At 35.2% G+C, this 22,027-nt stretch overlaps 2 protein-coding genes across 4 annotated transcripts in view; both read left to right on the top strand.

The window, feature by feature from the left end:
- HBS1L (HBS1 like translational GTPase) overlaps window positions 1-22,027 on the top strand; it is a 58,808-nt gene that overhangs the window by 8,425 nt on the left and 28,356 nt on the right. For 2 of the 3 annotated variants that reach the window (XM_069851916.1, XM_069851918.1), the window contains exon 4: window positions 92-286. In XM_069851916.1, the coding sequence (XP_069708017.1) occupies window positions 92-286 (195 nt within the window). Of the gene's footprint in view, window positions 1-91; window positions 287-954; window positions 1,138-22,027 lie in introns of all 3 variants that reach the window. The other variant, XM_069851919.1, reaches the window with a different exon arrangement.
- On the top strand, window positions 1,281-7,307 carry LOC138717922 (uncharacterized). The gene has a single exon (XM_069851927.1). The coding sequence runs from the start codon at window positions 1,392-1,394 to the stop codon at window positions 2,439-2,441; it is 1,050 nt and encodes a 349-aa protein (XP_069708028.1). The 5' UTR covers window positions 1,281-1,391; the 3' UTR covers window positions 2,442-7,307.

The following is a 22,027-nucleotide window of genomic DNA, read 5'->3' as shown; positions in this document are numbered from 1 at the left end:
CTGTTTTTGTTAATCAGATGTGTGGTGGTAGTGGTCAGGCCACTTAAGACATTTTATTGTGCAATTTATAACAGTAATATGTCTCTTTTAGCCCGTCTTAATTCATGCCTTGATCAAATGAGAGAAGTTTTGGCAGAGTCTGTACCAGAGCAAACAATGGTGGAAGCAGTACTGGATAGTAAATTTGATGTACAGAAGGCTTTGGATCTTGTGCTTTCACAAGGCAGTAAGCAAAATGTGAAGACCAAGAATGAGGATGCTGTCATTGTAGGAAAGATGAAAAAAGGTACACTTCTATTTAATTGTTTACGTTCAAGATGATTAATTTCTATGTACAGTTTAATTTTGACTTTACAAGCTGTGAAGGTGCTTGTTATTGTGTAGTCATTTATTAGAAAATTAAAAAAGACCAACTTACTCTTGTATTTCCGTGATTTAAAAACAGTTAAAGGAAACAGTAGCTTTTCTTGAGCTAGAAGTCAAAATAAAACCTTAGTGTCAGCTTAAATTCAAACTGCAAACATCTGCAGTTCACAGTAAATTTCTGATTTGTAATATATGACTTATCTGAATGAATACCTGTCCTGAAAGTTGGGCATAAACTTTTAAGTTTTATGCACTTCCATTATTTGTTTTGTGGACTGTCATCTCCCACCCGCAATACCTCCCTTTTTTGGTAGTGTGTATGCAGTCACTTTCTTATTTTGATCTATGCTTAAATTTTCAGAATCTCTACTGGCATACTTGGCTGATTTTTAAAGTTTCTTAGGTATTTCAGTAGATATCCATGATTTAATTGTAGAACACTGCATAACTTTGGAAAACATGTAGTAATTAAGTGCCTTTTCATGTTTCTTCTTGATTTTTTTGTTGCTGCTGTCAACTTCAAAAAAAATTGGATATTTCATTGTGACTGCACTTCCATCTGAAAATTATTGGCTATCGTAAGGTAAGGAGACTTACTTTGTTGTCCAGAAATATGTATTGATACAGACAGTTTCTCTTGTGTAGTAGGAAATGTTGCTGGCAACATCAACAAACCTGAGATTAGAAACTTGACAGCTGAAAGTGGTTCAGCTTGTTGTTCTTTAATTACAAATGACAAAATGCTCCTTGATGCTGAAAATTCCAATATACGTTCATCTGAAAGGAAAGCATTGAAACCCTCTTCACTTGTTTTGTCATCTTCTTATAGTGATGATTTGTGTAAAGGATCGTTTTGTGAACCTGTGAATAAACAGGCAGAGAATCAACTACCAGAAAGTGCTAATGCAGTAAGTTTGGTTCCTGGAGGTGAAGATATTTACTTTAGTATAGGAAGTAGCCCATCTGGAAATTCATCCTTTAAGAAGTTGGAAAGCAAGGAAACACAGGACTTGAAATCCTTGCTGATGCAGGATGTGGTTTGTGATTCTCTGAGTCCTGAAGACAGCATTCCTCTTGTTTCCTCAAATAATTTTGATTTTAATAGTAATGCAAATTTTTACAGTTCTCCATGTTTAATGAGTGCTTTAGGAAAACTGGCTTTTGATAATGAAGTCAGTCATACACTAAATAGAAATAATGAACTTCATGAACGTTGTTCTTCACTTGTCCAAAGTATAAAACAAGAAAACCCCTCTTCAGGCATGGATGCTTTGCCTGTGTTAAGGTCTGGAAGTACATCATTGGCTGACTTACTTCAGGAGCACCAGGAAAGCAGTGCTAGCTACTCTTATTCTTTGGCTGATCTTTATACCCAGTCAACGGCAAGTCTTACTGATATGAAATTGGGAGCCTCACCATTATCAAAACTAGTAAGTCAGCCCCAGACTTCAGGTGGGATGCCAGAACTAACAGGATCTTTGTCTTCTCTAGCCCTCTCTAAAGTTTCTCCACTAAAGGAGGCTGAGAATTTATCGCTTTCAGATTTAATAGCAGAGACAATGGAAATAGATAAAACTCAACAAAGGACAGAATTCCCTAAGCTGAATGTAATGGAATCAAGGGCCTGTAAAAGAACCAACATTGATTTAAGTGTCCTTGTAAGAAACACAGATGTATCTGCAGAACAAAATGTGGAAGTACAGTCAAACATCTTAAGCCCTGAAACTAAACTTTTAAAAGAAAAACAATGGAAGTGTTCTGGTTTTGCCAAAACAAATAAAAAACCCAAAAGAGGGCTTAGTCCTGAGAGGCAGGATTTGTCCCTTTCATGGATGAAGGCATTGCGTGCAAGACCTTCAGCTTTTGCTTTAACCTTGTGTCTCCGTTATCCTCCAAAAGGTTATAAACGGCGCACAACTGGTGTGCATAAAGCTTTCCTGTACAATAGGCAAGTACAAGATGTAAAACCCAAGGAAACGGGTCCTATGATTGCCATAACGCCATTTGACTTCAAATCAGCATCTCCTGATGATATTGTGAAAGCTAGCCAAAAAAGAGCTTTTACAAGAAAGTAATGCAAAAAAAAAAAGGCAAGAAGCAGTGTTTGTATCTTAGTATATGAAAAAAGTAAGTATATAGGACCTATTTATGATTCAGAACTGAATTTTTTTAATTGCCATATTACACTTCTCACTGGTAGCAAATTTGTATGTGAACTTTTAAGCTGTTGCACTGAATATATTTTTGCCTAATTCTCACTGACAATTTAACATTTTTACCTTTTGCAAATTCTTGAACTTTACAGACTTTCATACATGCAATATCTATGAACACTGTTAGACTACTTGAAACATCTGGCTAGGTGTTGAAGATATAGTTCATGGGGAAGAACACCTAATTATTTTGTAATGTAATTTAGTTTTGCTATATGGTGTATTGGGGATCAGGAGCCTCAGTTTATATTATGACTGTTTTATTAAATGTTTTTAAAGTTGGATTTTTCTGATAAGGTGTGCTGTTAAACTGCCAGTCTTGTAATTGATATTTCTAGTCAATGTCATTGTTCTGTCTTTATACTGATTACAGTATTATGGCAGAAGTACCTTTAGTTTTTAAAAGACTCACTAACCTCAGGTTTTGACAGTTTTAGTTGTGGTAGGACGTGTATAGTTTTTGATAGGACCAAATTTGTAGGGGAGCAAGTGACTAAAATTCTCCCCTTAGTCAGCTGATGAACTGTGATATTCAGAATTTTAAAGTGGCTCTTTTGTAGGTGTATAAGTGTTGTGTGTGCTTAATGAGAAGTTTCACTAAGATTATATGGTTTATTATCAAATCTTTCAGAAAAGTATTGGAATAACAACTCTTTCAACTTTAGCATAAGAGTTTTTGCTCAATGGACAAAAAAATCAGGCAGAGTGTAAGTGCTGTTTGTGTCTGCCTCATGTCTGTTTTGAAACTTCCTTTAGTAATGGAAATACATTCTCTTCTACTGCTTGCACCCATTGGTGTTACTTTGAATATTTAGACAGAAGATCAGAATCAGGACATTCTGGACCTATTTTCTAAGCTGCTAACTACCAAATTTCAATGCCCCTGTTAGTCAAATTATTAACTGCATGTTTCACCTTGCCTTTTAGTACACGTTACTATATTTAATGTATTTCCAGTGTCAGTGTTTTGGGTCCAGAACAGCAATAAGTGCAGTAAAGGTACTGCTGCAACTAGAAAACTACATTTGTTCATATACTGCCATACACTTGTTCATGCTAAACTTGGCAGCTAGAATGGAACATTAGATAAAAATTCTATCTAGTTTTAATCTGATTTTTTTTGAGCCTGTCAAAAAGGAGACACAAATCTTAGATTTATTCTTGACTTCAGGTTGCACTACAGTTTTGTTTCTAAATAAAAATAAAACATGTTCCTGTGCTCTCAGGTGCAAATTTGATGTTCTGCATATTTTGCTTGTTTGATGAGTTGATGCTGTTGTCATTTAGGACTATGAGCAGTGTGACCTCTGACCTCTTAAACAAAATTTATGTTTCATACTCTTACTAATAAAAAAATTATATGACAGTGCTGCAGCGTTTATGTTCTAGTTGGCATGTTAATGTAACCATCTGTATCCTTACATATTTTGAGTGCCTTAAAACATTGAGGTGTAAGTACCCAGTGTACATACTATCTGGTTAATTTCATGAAGAGGACCTTAATCGATTTATTTCTTCATAAGACTTCCTGTAGAAGTTTTGCTGATATTGAGTGTATACTGATTGTTTTAGTAATTGATTTTAATAGCAAAATCTGCTTTTTGAGCAATACAAAATGCTTCTCGGTGATCATTTTCTCTGTGGTCAGTCCAAATACTAGCTTCCCACTGCTTAAAAGGCCAAGTCTGGTTTTCCCACTGAGGCAAAATATCTTGTGGTTTTGCTTTTTTATGTTCCAAATGCTCTTGAGGCCCTAATTAACGTGAATAGAGAATTCTATTACATGCAAGTTTTTAAAGTTTTCATTTAATAGATTTTTTTTTCTCTCTCTAAATATTTTCTCTTATTCTTGTTGAACTTCTCATCGGTTTTGGTCTCTTTTTGCGTTTCCCTGGCTGCTCTTTTTTGCATAAAACTTCTTAGCATTTTTAATAATTTTAGAGCCTGAATTGGACGTAACACCTAACTATGTCCTATGGATTGCATTGGAAAGTATGTACAAGTAGCAAGTGGCAATGTGTAGCACTTGGAACTCAGTTTGGCCACAGGTTTCATGCAGATAAAAGTGTGAGCAAGTGTCTGAAGCCAAAGGGCATCAGCATTACGTGTTTATTGCAGATCTTACTGTGGGACTGATACCTTAGTAAACAACTTTGGATCTTGTTAGGTAGCTAGATTTTCTTGTATACTTTTCCATTTGGATTTGTCTCAGTGTTATTAGTGAGTTTGAAGAAGGAATACATGCTGTTCTATATATAGGGAGTAGGGGAGGGATTTTTATTCAGTTTGCAATCCTGAATTCTGAAGTGAGCCTTGAATTAGTACAAATCTGTAGGCTGAACACCGCAGAGGTGCCTAAGTGATGGGTAGACCTTAATTCCAGTTAATTTTCAGCAGAGATTATTTCCATGCTTGGAAAGTTTTACAGTTTTGTTTTTAGAAACAAAAGGTAATGTGTTACTGTGTTTGCTTTTTAAATGAAACAAGTATTTTAATAATTTCCTTACTGAGAACCAGGTTTGTGTCATTAGTGACAAGTTTAATTGGCTTGGAATACTGCATGATACTATGGTGTATGGCATTTTTGTCTTAGAAGTCTGTGTTTGGCCTTTGCACTCAAATGGTTCTGCCTAATGAATTTAAGAATTCTTGTTAACTGAATCTGTCTATTCTATGCTTAACTCGGTGATCTTATTTTAATGATGTGTATATATATGTAAAACTCCTCCTCCCCCCTCTTCTTCCTGCTTTGCAGCTAGTATGTATCTTTGTCTAATACGGGTAATTTTGTTATTTGTTTTGGAATTCACAGATTAACATTGCAAAGTGCTTGTGTCTGTGTTTGCATATGGACTTAAAGATAATATAAGCTACATAGACACCTTACTTCTGGTATTCAGGCTATATACTCCTATGGTATTTTGTACATTACATTTATTTTGTACATAGTTCTTAAGTGGCTGCTGAATATTTTCGATATAAAATTGCTTTGTAATTGTTTATGTACCTAAATAAATGCATATTTTTAAAGGACTGACTTAATTACAATTCCTTGTTAATTTACCTGATAGAAATAGAGTTATGATTAAATGTTCTGTAATGATTGTATCTGCTGTGGAAATAGGCTCCAGTTCTTGTCTAAGTTTGCATGGACATACTTCTTTCCATGGAAGATTCCTTTAGAGAAAGGAAGGCAAAAGCTGGCATCTACTAGTGTATCTTCAGATACCACATTAAGGCTTCAGTTTGCTTTTGGTTAGAAATGAACTTGTAAAGTGGTGGGAGGGGGGGTTAGATAATTTTGATCACATTTTTAAGCCATATTTGTGTCTTATAAATGAAAGGATATCAGTGAAATAAGCAAAAAGTAAGTATCTAAAGTTAATTCCCAAGGTTTTTGTTACAGCAGAAATTTGAGCTACTAAAATTAATTTCTTAAAATAAGCACTCTTAACATGTCTCTAAATACTTTTCCATTTTTCTCTTTTAGTTTTTCTAGCTAATTTCTATCTGAATTGTTTTGGGAAACCAGGGCAAGTTGAAAGTCAGAGTGTGGGAAGGGTAGGAAAATAACAGCCCCCATTGGGATATCAGAAATGATTGATGCTTTCTGTCCTTTGGGGTGTGATTCAAGATAATTATATTTAGTTGTTTAACTACAACAGAAATCGCTTTTGTTTTGAGAAAAGTGTAGAATGTTAGAAACATAAGCTTCAGGTTTAAAAATCCCGATGGGATTAAAACTTCATATACCTGCATTTTACTTTTATACAGAAATATCTATATGAGTAATTTCTCATTGAATTGTTCAGACGGTTCTTAGATTCTTAAACTTCAGAGGCAGAGAGCTACCTGAATTTCTAGAACTGTTGCACTATAATTTTTCAAGTTCTTATTTCGAAGAGGTAATCTTCACAATTTTGTGTTTTGTCCCCTTTCCTGTAATCATATAATTCAAATAATGTTTATCAGTAATGAAGACTTCCTGAAAATCTACACTTATGCAAAAAGTTAAAGAGCAACTACTACTTGCAAAATTGAATAGCAATACAAAATATCTGCATGAAGATAGGATATAGGCTTTATGAAATGTATATCGTTTATTGTGGTACCTTTTATACAAGCACAGTAGTTTAAGGTTATACATACCTCTTTCAAACCTAACGTACTCAACTGTTCAGAGTTAAAGTGTTTTTGTATTAAATATTGGTTATGAATTGTAGTTTGAAGGGGGAAAAAAAAAAGCGCAAAAAATTCATCACATTGTAATTCATGCAGTAAAAATAAACTTCCTGAAAGGCTGTGCTTCTCTGCTTTTTTTATTTGGCAATTGGGTTGAATTTTTATGGATAACATATCGCTTTTTGGTTTGTGTAAACTATTGACAGCTGATTAATTCTAAAGTAGATTTTATATTCAGTTCAGATTGTCCATATTGGTATTTAGATGACAAGGAAACATCATTAGTCCACTTTATCTATACTTCTGTACGTGCTAATGGTTTTGACCTTAGAAGATTTTCTGTGGCAAAGTAAGATAAACTTCTTTTGGAAACTGGTGTGTTTAGTCTGCACTAGAAAACAATGTGATGAAACAACAATCAAAGCCATTGGCAATTTTTGTATTTATTTCTTAAAGCAAGCTTATTTGGTCTTCTTGTATTGCAATTTGAATGCAGTTCAGTGGGAATGGGTATCTGTTTTAGTATTTCTGTCCTATATGGCTAGTTGCTGCTTAAGGCAGACTGTTGAAATAAACATTTTTACCTAACATAAACCTAATTGCTCTTCGTGATTTTAGGTGATTGTTGAATGATTCTTGTGAAATGGTCCATGGGTTTCTGGTGTCTGTTGCCATGGAAGTGTTCTTTATGTGGTTTGTTGACATGTTACATTGCATACTTCTGTGCATATTCATTTCATTTCTGCTTGTATTTTCTGGCTAAGCTACATTTTAATTTTTTTGTCTGTATTAGTATTGCAGAACGAATACTGATACTGGTGAGTGAGCTATATTCTCTTCCATTTCAGACCCTATTCATAGGATTGTTAACCACTCCATAACACTAAGATTTTTGGGTTAGTGATGTGTAAGCAAGGCGGTCAGATGTCTGTAAATGTGCATTCCTTGCAGGAAGGTAAAACTACTGTGAAGTAAGCATGTCTAGTTTGATTGTTGTAGGGGTAGTGAGGAATCTAGTCTTTTTTTAATGAAATAATTCTTGTAGTTGAGTTATATTTGTGGAGGCACGGCTGTTTTGTATTACGGTAATTTCTCAGGAATAGCACCAAGATTTGGGGCCTTTATAGGGCTAGGCCATCTGTGTAAATATTTAATAAGAAACAAGCTTCGCAGTAAAGAGTCAAAATTGAAAGTCAAGCACAGGAAGTTGAAAAGCCTTACTCATGATATGCTAGATAATCTAGGAATATACAGCATAGGTCTTGAGCTCAAGTCTAGTTTTCTAAATATGGGGCTATACTGCTTTGCTTGCAGCTGTTAATAGCTAAGTGGGTATTTCTTCACTGGCATTTATTTCTTATTTACAGTTTTTATTAATACTGCATGTGTTCAGGGTTTTGACATAGCTGTTAAGACGCTGTTAAGACAACATTGGCAGTTTCAAGAATATAAGTCAGGAATAAAACTAGTAGGTGCTTAGCTTGCATTTTGTTAATGTTGTTTATCGTAAAGTTTTCTGCAACTTTTTTTTGCCTCATATAAATATCTTCCTTAATTTTTGCATTACACCAATAACAAATAAAAAAATCCCACAAATGTTACCACAATATGACTTGATATAATGAACTTTCTCACTAAGTTGAATGCAGCAAGGTTTGGTTTTGGTTCAGAATGGTAGGCGTTTCTCAGTTCATGGACAAGTACTTATTTGTCTTCTGTCTTTTTATGCTGCAGATGCACACTATGATAGCTGTTGCTTCCTAGTGCAAATTGTAAGAATGCAAATTATTATGCTTTAACAGATACCTTTTATCACTTCTGCTTGTGGTTAATGGACAGGTGAAGTCTTAAATGAAAAAACAAATAAACTTTGGATTTTATTTATAGGGAGAATTCTAGAGAAATCCTGGAGGAACAAAGATTCTGAAGCTTAATGGTGACGTTCAGCGTGTTTTCATTAGCTTGGAGTCCCTCAGGTTTTACTTCCGTTTGTCATAATAGGCTCTAGTGCTTTAATTTTACACATCTGGAAATCCTTTATACCTGGCTAGCTCAGATGAAATTTTTGTCCCTGACTTCAATTGACTGCACTAACTTTTGAATGGCACAAGAGTTTTCAAATCCCTGCTATAGCGATAAGAACCCACTGGACTTAGTGGTACTCACATATGGCATATGTTCAGTCTGTGACACAGGGACTGTGTTCTTTACTGAATGGAAATGTGTGAAATCTGACCTTACTGATAATATAGTTATATCTTAAATCATGGAAAGTAATGAGAATTTAAGACTTCCGTGTTTTGTGTATGAAAAATATATACACAGTCTTCAAGAAGTTACTGAATCTTGACACTGAGATACTGTGTGGGTTTTAGAGAGGAAGTGGCTTATTTCAGGGAAAAATGTGTCACCAGCAATGAAAAGCTTTTTAAAATCCTTTGAGATATGTTTTTGAGATTCTCCTCATACATACTGTACACCTACACTGGAAAAAGTGACACTCCAGGCTTTTTTTTCTAACTTTTTTTTTATGGTCCTTTAACATTAATTTGTTTTACTTTTTTTTCCCAGACAAATTGTAAACCATACAAAGTCAGTCATGTTCATAGTTGTTTATATAATGTATCAAGGTTGGGTGTTTTGCTTGGAAGCTAAGAGAGCTTATATGAAACTGAAAATGGTTGTATGCTTTTTAGGACTTAAGGATTCCAGAACAACCAGAGATCCTGCAGAAACAGTAGCTCCACTGATTCTTGCAGTGACCTTCTCTCTCAATCCCTTCAGTCATGGTAGAGATTGGCCATTAGTTGGTTTCCTATGTGTCTTTAGAATTTACTAAGTTCTCAGGTGTGATTGCTGGAGTGCCAGGAAGGTATCACTGGAGTTAGGGGGGTTTTTTTGTGGTTTTTTTTTGTGGATCCCACTAGATCAGGCTGCAAATGGCCCCATCCAACCCGGCCTTGAACACTTCCAGGGATGGGACATCAGGTGTAAACGTGGTGTCCTACCTGATGTTTGCACTTGAGTACTCAAAGCAAGGTTATTGACAAGGCTGAGGCAGTAGTATTTTGCAGTTGTAAACCAGTGCATTTCAGCTCTAGAGTTTAGCAAGACATCTAAATGTTAGACGCTTATCAAATGAAAAACTGTGGGAGCAAAAGAAACCATTTAAAATATATCAGGTACTGATGAAATGGAGCTTGAATTCTATTAGGAAACATATAAAATTCAGAAATGGAAGGTAAATGGTAAAAGCCAAGAAGGTGTAAAAATAGAAGCTTAAAACATAAAATTACTTTACAGTGTCTGTTTATGCTAGTTGTCTTTCACTATAGGTATTATTGTTCCTTCCCTGTAAAATTTTCATTAATACCTATTTTATCACTGTACTGTCTTTGGATGTGTTTCTGCTGTATCGTACTTTTTTTTTTTTTTAATCAGTGTGATTCAATGTTGTTATAAAACAGTTGCATAGTCTGGTGTGTTGTGCCACTTACATACTGACAGAAATGCCACCCACCCACTACTCATGTGCCTCTATTTGCACTTGAACTGGTTTACTCATGAGTGACAAAATATCTGTTTTTCTTCATCTCAGCTTCTGTATTCTTTCATAAAACAAACATTTTGGACTTCAGAGTGGACAGTTATAAATGCTTAGAAGTACCAGACCCATCCCTTCTGTTACACAGGTGACACTTAAAATGATCATTAAACTTAAAACTCATGAGTTTATTGTCCGAATCCCTGGTAGAAATTCATGCTTAAAATGGCAAAAGCTTGGAAAACTAAGTGACTTTAGTGTGGAAAATACCTCTGTCTCTAGAAGCTGTTGATGCCCAGTTGGCATTGACATGGAAGGGCTTGGACTGGTTGTTGCTTCAGTTCTTCTTCCATATTTTTCCTGCATTTAAAAGCTCGGCCTAAGTGGAAATGTTATATCAAGTTAATTCCAAAATATGAGTTGAAGTTGTTTTGGATACTCCTTGTTTGAGTCCTTGTTAGAAATTTTTGTGGTTTTAGAATCACATTTTCCTATTTTGATATTTTCCTGTTCCCTATTGCTGGCCCACATAAATAGGAAAATGACTAACTTTGCTTGTCAACTAAGTAAGATGGTGAAACTGCATATACACCAAGTGCTACTCAATGCTTAAGTTGAAAAAAGGAGGATAAGTGCCACTTTAAGTAATTTTTTTTTCAGGAAAAGATGTGATTTGATTTATCTGCTTTTAATGCTCTTTTTCTAAAAACTTATGTGTAAGAGCAAACAATTGTAAGGTTCTGGATGCTATTTGTGTGTTTGCAGGTACTACTGTAAATGTGAAGTCTTTACCTACTCTTTCACTGCATCAAGGAGTCATTAAGCAATCAACTTGAGTCCCTGCAAGTTCCTCTCTAAAGTCACAATAACGTGAAATGCACTGATTCAGACTGGCAAATAAACTATTCCTGGCATTCATCTTCATCTGATAAATCTTGCAAAGCTTATTTAAAACTACAAGTTATATTTACTGTATTCAGTTTTTCTTCTAAACAGGGTTACACAACTTTTTATAAATCAGTTTGTGTCTCTGAATGATTTTGGCAATGAAGAATAGAGACTCCAGTGTGATGTTTTAGGTTGTTATTTTGCCGATATAGGTCTCCCTTATTCACATTATGGTGATGTTCAGTCTCCATTTTTTTTCCCTAGACTTAATTAAGCAAATTAGTCTCTAGTAATTGTGAAATTCAGATATATTTGGCTGGCACCAGAGGAGTTTATAGGAAAATATGGGATAAAGAGATTTGCAGACTAGTGATATGATTAAGTAGTGCAAGAGTAGATTAATAATGCAGACAGTGTAAAACATGCTGCACTTAAAAAGGGAAAACTCAACTGTGTACATGAATACATTTTTTCACTGCAGGGTGGGACAACTTTTGTAAACTTTTCCTAAATTTCAACACATTTTTTGTTTTTTTTAAATATATTTTTTGCTTCTCAAATGCATGTTGCTATGTATGTCAAGTAGCTTACTTTTACGTTGATTAGTTCAGCTTGGCCAGTATCTGCACCACTTCTGGCAGCTGTTTCCCTGATAAATACAGTTAGAGCTTAATACTAGGATTTTATATCAGTTAGCTGTTGAAAGTACTACTCTCAGCTTTATAATCTAATTAATGTTAGATTTGCTAAATCTCTAATAATGTGCATTGTTACTGGTAGCATCAGTAATGTGTTTCCTATGGAATGATGTCTTTCTGGTGTATAATCTGTTGTAGCTGTTTGTACAAATGATGTGGTGTATACTGGTGGTCCAGGAAAATGGCCTTTGTGTTTTTTTCAGATAGTTTAAGATTAAGTCTCTGAAATTGTGGTAATAGATATGTGAACTTTTTTACTCTTTTTTTTTTTTCTACTAATATGTTGGGTTTAATATTGAAGAAGTTCTGGACTGCAGATAAATTCACTATGCTTGATCACTCTGCAGCTTGAGTTTGTTTTGCGGGTTTTAGAGATCTTTAGCATCTAGATTTCACATCTAGATTTCAAAAATTCTTTGTAAATGTGTTGCCACTAACTCATTTAAATAACAAAGAATGCTAAAGCTTTTCTTTCTCCATATTTTTGATATTTTTTACAAAGAAGCTGTTTCTTCCTCTGCCATTTTGCCCTTTCTTAAATGTGCTGTGTATATGAACAAGGCAAGATAGATGTGGCAAACTTAATTCTATTTGTTTATGAATTGAGTAAGATACCTTCAGTTAGAATTAACAGAAACAACAAAAGTAGATGCTAAGGCTTGTTGATAGTACAGAGAAGACAAAGTTTGATAGGAACAAACTAGAAGAAAACTACATGGCTGTAAATTATTGCTCAGTAGTTTCAAACTGCTTTATCTATCAGGTAGCATCTCAAGCTGTGCTTTGAGAATGTGGTCATCCTTTCCTACACATATATTTAGTTATTATTTGTCTTTTGTTAAAAACAGCTGCTGTTGAGGAGGTTTCTATGTAATCTGTTGAACTTTCATCTGTGTAGCTCTGAGGACAAAACTGAGTTTGTATGGTATTTTTCCCGAATGTTAGGAGTTGCTTGAGTTTAGAAGTTACATACAGAATAAAGTCCTTTATAGCACAGGAACATCTGGTAAGTGTGCTATCAAGAGCTGTGAGTGGTGATGTACAATAACTATACCAGAACAGCTGAGCTTTGAATTCTACTAGTAAGGCAGAATAAAACACCAGTTCTTTAGAATAATTATGACCAGTCAAGGTCTCTTCCCATAGGGAGCAGTTGCAGATGGAGTCACAGAATCACTAGGCTGGAAAAGACTCCCAGGATCATTGAGTCCGACCAAATTACACATCTTAATATGTTCCATTGTTATGAGCATGGTACCAAACACTGGTAGGTAAGAATGTGACCAGACTTGAAGCCTCATTTTCCATTTCATTGCGAGCATATAGAAACGTCTTGTTTGATGGTGCAACTACAGCCTTTGGCTTCATGATGTAAGAACAAACAAAATTAAGCTGGAAGGAGGAAATTGCGTTTTCTGCTGGTGTTATCACTTTAAAATTGATGTTGAATATTTACAGAATACTTAAACTGTCCCATCTACATAGAAATAATTTATAAATCTAATTTCTTTTAAACTACCTTAGGCTGAATAGGATATATATATATTTTTAAAAAGCTACTTCATTATTTCTCAACTAGAAAACATTGAAAATCGAATTAATAAATAAATGAATCAAATTAATTAATAAAACACTATCCCTTAATCTGAAATATTGGAGCAGTTAAAGAGGGTAAGTACTTGATAAATATTAGTTTCTAATTTGGAGGGAGAAATAAAACCAAACAAAGGAAAAACAGCACCTTGTTAATTATTTTGCTTGGTTTTGATAAGTTTGCATCATTATTTACATTTAGTCCTAGTAAAAAAAAGTACTGTAAAGGTGAATGTTCACTCAGCAGATTTCCTTTGAACAGATTGTGTGAAATGTTTCATTTTTTCTAATTTACACATGCAAAAGAGTACAATGCATTTTTAATGTCTTTTGTTTTCAGCTTGTCCTTTCTTAACATGTTCTTTCTAATATATTAAAACTGGTAAAAACTGAATGTTTAACATTTTCTCTTCAAAGTATTTCTTCAGGTGGCATTTAAATGTATGTATTGGAAGTTTACAATTCACAATATTTGAAAAGAAACTCAGTTAATGTATCATTTTACTTTTTACAAGGTTATACATTTCCAGTAACTGCTTAAGTTTTGCATGTTAAGAGACTGGTTGGAATAGTAAAAGAGTTAGTAGGATTTTCAAGTTATGGTAACTTTGAGTGATGCTCTTCTGTAAAACACTGTAAAATATTGTATCTCCTACTCTATCCTCCATCTTTTTATACAGCTCATTTGTAATCAGGGGCTTGTCAACTGCTAGGTCTGGAAGTTCTATTTTTTGGGCTGATCAGCTATCAGCTGTATTATTAGCTGATGTGAGCAGACATCTTGTTTTTTTCTTTAAACATTTTATTTACAATAAATAGCTGAGTAGCTGATTATCTTAAGTAAAAGCATCCATGTGCACAGCTACAAGTACTTGCTCTGAAACAAATACCCACCGTCTTGGGGGCACATGGGCAGACACTGTTCTTGCTAGACTACCTTAAAAAGTGAGAGCACCTATTGTATGTAACATATTAGTTGCTATTTTGCTGCTTATTCTTGTTCCTTCAGAAATTTTTTTTCTATCCCGAGTAAAAGGTGTTGCTTATTCACTGAGCTGGAGGCCTTGCAGAGAACAGTTGTTTCTGCAAAGCAGGCAAGCTTGCAGGATGTCAATCTTGTGTTTACTGGTTTCATCTTCATTGGAGCCTATCTTCCAGAATCATTATTTCCATTTTTGTGAATACTGTCAGCTTTTTCCATGTCAGTTTCCTCAGTTTATTAAAATTGTTCATGGTTGAGAAACACAAGCACTAAACATTGTTCTTTGATAATTCAGAAAATTACTGTGTCTTAATTTCTTTGGTCAAAATAAAATCTTCTAATGTTTTTTAGTTTGGGATTTATGATAGCATGGTAGTTTTCACCATGTTACAGGGGTTATTTTTGTTGGCAATGAGTTTTTGTTTGTGTTCTTGTAATTTTAATTTTCAATATAGGGGATTTGTTGTACTCTGATGTGTTGGGGTTTTTGGTAAGGAATTTCATGGTTCATGTAGAAAAAGTTCTGTAATTTTATTTGTCTTTGTAACTTAGTATCTTTTTCTTCTGTAGCAATATTCTGTCTTAATGGAATCAGAGCAGTGTCCTGAAGCAGCTCTTGTTGAGTTCAAGTCTCCAGTATGGTTATGGTCTGTAGAATTTAGCTAGAATTTAAGTATTTGTACCAGAAATGTGAGGTAGCTCTGCTTTGAGTTCCATATATGAACAAATACTGAACATCCCACATAAAGATGATTGTTTTTCAATTGAGGCTCATGCCCAGAACTAATTAGGAGTCTACAGTGAAATAATTTATAACTGCAGCTTGCCAAAGTGCAGCCACCCCTCAAGAAACCATCAAGAGTCTGAGTGTTTATTGTGCTCTAGTTGATTATGTATCATCTACAGTTTCTGTTGATGTTAGTAAGGATTTTGTGCCTCTTTTTGCCAGATCCCACAGAAGTGCCCTAACTACTGGCTTGGGAAGATTTCCTCATCTTTTTTGAGTAGGAGGAGGTGGGAATGGTGAGGATGACTAAGAAGTCAGTTTTGTCATAATGCAAAGTGAAACCCCTTGAAATATGAACCGTTCCATGTAATGTAGTTCTGTCTTTTCAGTCCCATTTGTGTTGGCAATACTGTATCATCATTTGTACCATCTTTACCTCTAATGAAATTCTGATGTATACTGTCATTTTTCTTCATCTTCATTATAGGTAAAACTTTCAAAATTGGAATGTTTGGCTGACTTTTTTGTTAAATATGTAAGTAGAATATATGTATCTTTTGTCTTTTTAAGGAGAACCTCACAAATTAAAAGGGGACATATCTGAGGATTTGCTATTTGATTACCATAACCTTGCAAGCAGAATTGCGGAAGTCAGTGTCAGTCAGTGAGTCCATCTCCCTTCAACTCATGAACATTCATATATTTTGTTATTAAATGCATTTGTATTTCAATTTACAGTAAGGGGTGTGTGTATATATACAGTATTTCCAATAAATGCTCTACTGCTGTACCTTTTTTTTTTAAAACCTAATTCAATTTGTTGATCATTTTTGCTTCTTTGAAAACGTGTCTTAGGTTCTTAATACTTTTTTCAATAGCTTGATAAATTCTTGATATATGATTAGGTTATACTTTTGGTCCTCTGAAGCCTCATATCTTCACTCTGAATTGTGCCCTATGCTGTGAAGTTACACTGACATCCCTGAAGTCATGGAGGGTCATCTAGTAAATGCATTTTTCTTATACAGGGCTAGCTTTGCAGAGAGATCAATGAATGAATGTGTGGAAAAGGAAAAACTTGAAATTTTGACTCACCTTTCAGAAAAAAATTGATTAGTTATCCTGCAGATATGTCAGGTCTTTGGCCCAGTCAGTGTGGCTCTAGTGTAGTTGTACTGTACCCAGCAGAGTTAAGGATTCAGAGAACTGAAATGAAGTTAAATAAGGTTTTAGCTAATCTTACGTGAAGTTCTCGCTACACTATAAGTTGGCAAAATACAATTTTCTGGAACTTATAAACACTGAAAATACTTGCAGCTTCAACATATTTAGTTGCACAGGACTAGTAAATACATTTTTTTCTTCTGCAGCTTTAAAAGGCCACCTCACTAAGTTTCTACAGTAAGTTTGCAAAATCATTGTAGAAGATTTCAACAAATCTAAGATGGTTTTATTTTTTATATACTATCAGTTTGCTGGTGTGCTTTTTGTGTTCACTGTTCTTCTACATGAAGTAATTTTAGTGGATAAATAGGAATTGTGGATCAAGATCAGTTTGCTGGTGTGCTTTTTGTTTTCACTGTTCTTCTACATGAAGTAATTTTGGTGGATAAATAGGAATTGTGGATCAAGAAAGCTTTCCTCTGTGAAATGCATTGCACTCCTACAATACAACGAACAGGAATGTACTTGCATAGATAACTTCGAAGTGTAAAAGGCTTGATGTTGTTTCTGTGTTACCTGGATGATGTGCAGGCAAATAGCACCATCCTCTGGCATTATAATATTAGTTAAGAATTAAACCTGAAATTGCTCTCTTGTTATTTTTGGAAATTCAATATAAGTGCAATAGAACGTGCATATTGTACTTTCAGTTTTACATACTCATTTTGGGCCAATGTTTTAACAGAAGTTCTGGTAATTTGCATGGACTCTGTGTATTCGGTTCAAGTAAGTGACTGGCTAAAGGGGATATCTTTTTAGGGTTATCTGCCCATAGTGCTGACTCTGCTCTTTACATGACTGTTTATGGTAGGAAGTTGCACTTCAGAAATATCAGACTGAGCTTTTTCTAAATCTCAGTGAAAGACAATTCACAGTCATTTGAGAAAAATTCGTTGAATTAGAAAACACCACCAACGACTTAGGGTTGTGTATGAGTGGGAGAGTAAAGCTGCTTTTGCAGAACAACTGCAAATGTCTAATTATTTTTGCAGCAGATTGTAGCTTCAGTTACGGATTAAGAAGCGTCATTGTTGGCATTGCTAGAGTGCAAAGCAATGCACTTCCCACAAATAAGGTTTCAGTTGATGAGTTGTACTGAATTGCGATTATGTAAAGGACTGGATTTTAGTCCATTTGACTATAAGCAGTAGGCATGAGAACTACTGCAGGGAGGTTCTTCCAAAAACGTAATGGATGCCTAAGTTGCTGTTTTGATTGCTGTGAATTCCTATTGGACCTTTACATGTTTACGTATCAGAAACTTCATGAGGAGGCAGCTGATGTTTGTGTAATCTCTAGAAGAAAACAGACACCACCTCCCCCAGTCTACCTTTCTGTACTGCGAATCTACTGTCTTTTACATTGGAGCTGTTGGCTTAGTGAAAATGGAAATCTTGAGAGTTTTACTCCAATGGCAGTGCCTTTGCTTCCCCTGATAAATTATCAGTGAATGTAAACTAGACCTATTATCCATGTTTCTGGAAAGACCATACCAGTGGTCTGCACACAGAGCTGAACTATGTGTTCCTGTTTTGATGCATATTGGTTAAACATAACTTCTTAGAGATAAATGCTGACTGGAATGATGTATTAAGCATGTAGATATTGAGACATACAAGTTTGTTCAAAAACTGAATGCTTGCAGCTATAACAGAGGTCAGTAAAATTTTTATATAAAAATACGCTAGTTTCTGAGATGCTACGTTTCTTTGAGACATCAGATATTCTAAATTAAATGAGTACTGTTCAGTGGAACGGTTGCAATAGAGTCACAGAGAAAAAAAGTAGCTTTAACAGGTAACATGAGTCTTGTGCTGTTTAAGTATTTGAAGACATTTAATTTGTATAAGCCTTGAGGGCCAGTTCCAGGGGAAGGAGCAAGAGAATGCAGCATTAGCTGGCTGTTGTTTTGTACCATTTGGCTTCAGTGTTGGAGGGCGTGTTGAAGGCAAGAGAAATGATGAGCCTCCAGAAATTTTGGCTAAGTCCAGGCAGGAAAGAAAATGGCTTATTGCCTTGTTGTAACACATTCCATCCAATACACTTTGACCTGATCTCATGTCAGTGACTGTGTCTTTCTCATCCTCTGAATTTATTGAATTGTGTCAGATTTTTTTGTTAAGTTCCTGTTAGTGCCCTAAACACAATATTTCCTCATGTCATTTGCAGTTTTTATGGCAGCTCCATTTTTTCCAATTTATCATTCCAAACCCCTTATCTAGCCATTTCTGGTTTCCTACCTGTTTTTCCTGTCATTGGCCATTATTATTTTCCATGTTCATTTTTTCCATCTGTAGTTTGCGTTCATTTTCTGTTCTGATCCTCTTCTACTTCCTTCTGTTCATGCTTAGCTCTGCAGGTAACTTGTCACTAAATAAGTGACCTCTTACTTTCTCCCTCTTCTGACATGTAGTTTTTCTCCAAGTTCAGTTGTTAACTAATAATGTCAATTTTTTTTGGTCACTGTAGCTTTCATATCATCTTCTCTACTTTGTTGATTTTCTATGTTGTAAACCTTGTCTATCTTTGATAATGTGTTTCTCTTTGTGCTTGCTAATGCTTTCTGTACTGTTTTTTCTTTTTTCTCTTGCTCTGCAGTTTTGTTTACTTTTTATGATTGTCCAAAGCAAATTCACACCATTTCCTATTTACTGATGTGGTAGGAAACTACACACGCCACAGGAGATGTGGAATTTTCTCTTGGATGGTATAACTTAATCTAGCCTGGTCAAAAGTAGCCACAGCAGCTTCATATTGAATGGTGATCAAGTATTTCGGAGATTAAAATTTAAAGTCATAAGGGCATGTGCAAACTGTTTTCTAATGCCAAACTGAGTGGATTTTCAGAAGGTGAAAAGATCACTCAAAAGACTTAATCTGTGCAAAGAGTATTTTCTTCAGGTGCTGTGTTTGAAAAGAAACAGTTCTGTTGGATCTTTTCTCCTCCAGTTTCCCTGTTCACCTTGTCTGGAAGGGGGGAAAAAAAAAAAGTCAGCCCTGGGCAGGTGCCTCACTTGAACAAATTAATTTTTGGACTAGAGAGTTCAACTTGCTGAAAATTGTGAGCATTGAAAATAAAACCTGAGCAATAAGGAGTGCCAGCTGTCAGTAAGGGGCTGCCAGCCCTTCTGAATGCGCCTGCTACACATCCAGTTGTTGCAGCTGCATATAGTGAAGCAAACTGTTGCTGGAACTTCAGTCTTGGAGTAGCAAGTTGTTGTGCTGTTTGTGTGTTGTGGGCCACAGAGAACTGACCCGTGTTCGAGATGCTTCGGAGTATCACTCAGTAGCCTGCTGTATCTTTCCTCCTTCCTTAAAAACAAAACAAAAATTCTTGTAGTCAGATGCAAGTAGACATTTTTATTTTCAGCATTTTTTAGTGAAAATGACTACTCCTGATTTCATGAAAAAAAAAAAAAAGTCATATTCACCATCTGAAACTTTGCAGAGAAGGTAAGAGTTGTGACAACAAGAAGTTACCTGGAAAACCCCTGACTGCGGTTTCTATTAGGAAATAACCTTTCTTTTAAAAAGAAAAAGTTCAGGGTTCTTGTTTGGAGAATTGTTTTCAGTGGTATCTTTAGAATGGCTAAGCTGCCTTAGCAAGAGTTGCCTTTTCTATTATTTTGAATTGTTGCATTATTTTCATAAGTGCTTTGGATGTTTGGTGGCACCCATTTGTATATTGTGGTTCATTGTAATATAATGCCATGGGTTTTCCTAAAAATGAGTATTTTGAACTGGTATAATTTAAACACAAATGTAACATTTTAATTTGAAATTTTTTCCTGTGTGGCAGTTTTTAAATTGGAGCCAGCTGGTGTTGCTATCAAAGGTGCTCCTTGGAGGGCTGCTGATGTTTCTAGAAGAGTGGGAGACCTTTCTAAATAATTTAATCTTTCCTTTCCCAAGTATCCCATATTGCTTTATATATTTGCATAAGAAAGGATTTCTGTATGTTGAAGTTAATTCTCAAGTGTGCAGCAGACTTTATCACTGATCTGTTACATTCAGAGAGATTTAAATGGTGGGCAGAATGTTTTGAAGCTTGGTGATCTGTGTAAGTTTAGGAAAACTGGGATGTTCTAAGTTCAATAGTTGTATTATGTACTGGTAGGACATTGTTGAGAGTTCTGAACTTCTGATATTGTTCCCAGCACTGTGGTATGCTGGTAATACTAGTGCTCAGTGCCACTGCCACTGAAGATCCAGTGTGCTTTGTGGCAAACATAACTGGGCTGAAAGTTGCCACCATGTCCTGCAGCATTTTGCAGAATTTGAGTGTCTATTCTGTTGAATTACTAAACAAAATATTTTTGGTAATGTCTCTTTAATTTGACAATTGTTTATATTTACTTATGTTATTGTTTTTCCAGTGTGCTGTGAAATTTGAAGGGAGAAGAATACAATGCCACTAGTTCTTAGGTCAATTAAAGGTTTTAATCAAAAGCTAGAACGCAGCGAGGTTTTTGGCATAAATTAGAAGGACATGAACAGTTCAAAATTTGTCAGCTGGGATATGTTAGAGTCAACATTTTGAAGTCGCTCATTACAATGATGGATGTATTAGATGTTGATATAAACCCACATACATGTGGGCAAACAGTAGTGTGATACATGTGATAAATGCTTTTGAGCATGAAACGGTATGTAGTCAGGCTGTCATCTCTGCATTTGGTTCTGTCGTGTAGGCCATATTTGGAATGTATTCACAATTATAAAATCTTAAAATTATTTTTAAATCATAGCACAGTGTATAGGAAGGGAAGTATCTTGATAGTGGCCTCAGTTATTAAATCAGCTTTTCAAACAGAACTGTCTTGTCTGTGCCTCTGTTAGGAATATACTTAATGATTGCACAGCCAGTAGTAAATGTGAAAAATAGTTTTTTAAACCAACGAGTCACAAATGTACTTGGAACAAGCTCATGACATGGTGCACAAAACCTGCACAGAAACAGTGCACTGCCTTTTTACTTTTGTGCAGTTGGTAGCTGTTGCTGCATAATTGGTAGACAAAGATTCAAGTGGCTTGCTTGTGGTTATAGAGAAATTCTGTAGCAGAGTAGGGGATGCAAACCATATCTTCTAGATCAGAAGGCATGGTGTTACGTTTGTGTTTTTCCATGCCAGTGTTGGTTTAGATAGTGCTAGGAGGACCTGCTTAAGTAAATTACTTGTGTCTATTAAGTATCAGTAGTATCTAAGCTCCCCAGCACCATCAAAAAATAAAATGGCATGCAGCCTTCTTCAGATGCTCATACAACTGTTGAAAATAGAAAAATCAATATAAACCCAGTAAAAAATTCAAGAGCATGTAAATGAATTAAAACTTTGAATAAAAAGAAGCTGCAATCTGGCCATAGCTAATTAGCACATAATTCTCTTAGAGCGGCATTCCTTTGCAAGTGCTGGTACACCGTTAGTTGATGTTTTATGTGTAGACATGGTTTTACTTATAAGTGTGATTGCCATATGAAAAAGCACAGACTCAAGACATGCCTAACATGTTGACATTCTTGCTGTCCTGTTTTTCAAGCTGAATTCAGGCATGTTTAAAAATTCTAGTTCTTCTTATCGGATGCAGGCTTCTCTGTGCAATGGTGTAGAT

Source organism: Phaenicophaeus curvirostris, chromosome 2 (assembly GCF_032191515.1).
Source record: "Phaenicophaeus curvirostris isolate KB17595 chromosome 2, BPBGC_Pcur_1.0, whole genome shotgun sequence".
In the NCBI taxonomy this organism is placed as follows: Eukaryota; Metazoa; Chordata; class Aves; order Cuculiformes; family Cuculidae; genus Phaenicophaeus; species Phaenicophaeus curvirostris.
Note: the sequence above shows the minus strand (reverse complement) of the source record. Positions and strands in the feature narration are given on the sequence as shown.